Source organism: Vigna angularis, chromosome 8, assembly GCF_016808095.1.
Source record: "Vigna angularis cultivar LongXiaoDou No.4 chromosome 8, ASM1680809v1, whole genome shotgun sequence".
Classification (NCBI taxonomy): Eukaryota; Viridiplantae; Streptophyta; class Magnoliopsida; order Fabales; family Fabaceae; genus Vigna; species Vigna angularis.
In genome coordinates this window covers 24,813,311-24,814,535 of record NC_068977.1, presented here as the reverse complement: position 1 = coordinate 24,814,535, position 1,225 = coordinate 24,813,311, and the positions used below count along the sequence as shown (strand labels likewise).

Genomic DNA, 1,225 nt, shown 5'->3' with positions numbered 1-1,225 from the left:
ATGCCATTCTTCCTGTGCCTACAAATGAGTTCTTCACTGTGGAAGAAGCATTTAAGTCCTTTGTCGCCTAGCCTAGACATTTGGTTGGTGATGTATCTAATCCCCTGGTAAACACTCGTACTATATACTTCTCAATTTTAATATTTACTTCTAATTGACGTTATAACATAACCATTTTTGCATTTAACAGCAGATAGGTAAAGAGGGAAGTCCTCCACCGAAGAAGACTCATTTATCTGAGGATGACCCTCTTAGTGCGTTAGACGAGCTTGCTAAAATCATTTCAGATGTGCCGATGAATGTACACTGGGATTCTACTACATTTGGAAGAGAAGCTCAGATCCCATTGTACTTGCATCAACAAGATGTTAGGGAGCTTGCGTCGGGTAGAGAAGAAATTAATATTACACTCATTCAGCTGTGGATGATGTAAGTTTATGAAAACTTTTTTATACAATTCTATTTTATCAACTTACTTATATCATATTATTTCTTCATTTTAGGTATATGTTTGATGTTAGTAACAAGAAGGGGTTCAACGATGTATATGGGTTCATTGACCCCTCTATGACTCATGAAAGAAATAAATTTGATGATATCCAAACATACATCACCACCTGCTTTGGAATGGGGAAGGAGATATATTTTCTCCCTTATATACATGGGTAAGTGAAGTTTGTTAACTTCAACACATTCATTTATTAATTTTGGTATATGATTCATAAGTTATTACCAATTTCAGGTGTCATTGGCAGCTACTTGTGATCTCCATACCGGAGAACACTGCTGTCTGGTTTTGTTCATTGCAGAAGTCTCCTCCCAGCCCTCTTAGACATGTAGTAGATTGGTAAGAATCTCAATGTTTCGACTTTTTTTTATATATAAATGTATGCTAAAGGAATTGTTTTTAATAGTTCCCTTGCAACACATATGATGTTATCTGGGAGATCTACTGCTACAGCTAAAAAGCTTGCATGGGTTCCATTCAATTGATGTTACTTAACATTTTATAATTATGATGATATATTGTAGTGTAATATACAAACGGGGTCATATGAATGTGGTTACTACGTCATGTTTTGGATGATGACCATTATTCGTGGACATTACACCAGTGGATGGGAAACGATATTATTTAGGTTTCAATTTTATTTTCCCTATAGTTTAGATTTCAAATACACTAAGTTAAATCATTGTATTTTATGCAGAGATTCAATAGGACTGC

The 1,225-nt window shown here is 34.9% G+C and overlaps 1 protein-coding gene across 1 annotated transcript; it reads left to right on the top strand.

The window, feature by feature from the left end:
- The first annotated feature begins 383 nt into the window (after positions 1-383).
- On the top strand, positions 384-993 carry LOC128193772 (uncharacterized). Its single transcript, XM_052867874.1, has 3 exons — positions 384-665; positions 743-847; positions 915-993. The coding sequence occupies exons 1-3, from the start codon at positions 508-510 to the stop codon at positions 991-993; spliced, it is 342 nt and encodes a 113-aa protein (XP_052723834.1). The 5' UTR covers positions 384-507.
- The last annotated feature ends 232 nt before the right edge of the window (positions 994-1,225 follow it).

Coding starts and splice junctions, on each gene's coding strand:
- LOC128193772 (XM_052867874.1), top strand. CDS start 508: ATGTTTGATGTTAGTAACAAGAAGGGGTTCAACGATGTATATGGGTTC. Junction 666..742: donor TTTCTCCCTTATATACATGG/GTAAGTGAAGTT, acceptor TACCAATTTCAG/GTGTCATTGGCAGCTACTTG. Junction 848..914: donor CTTAGACATGTAGTAGATTG/GTAAGAATCTCA, acceptor TGTTTTTAATAG/TTCCCTTGCAACACATATGA.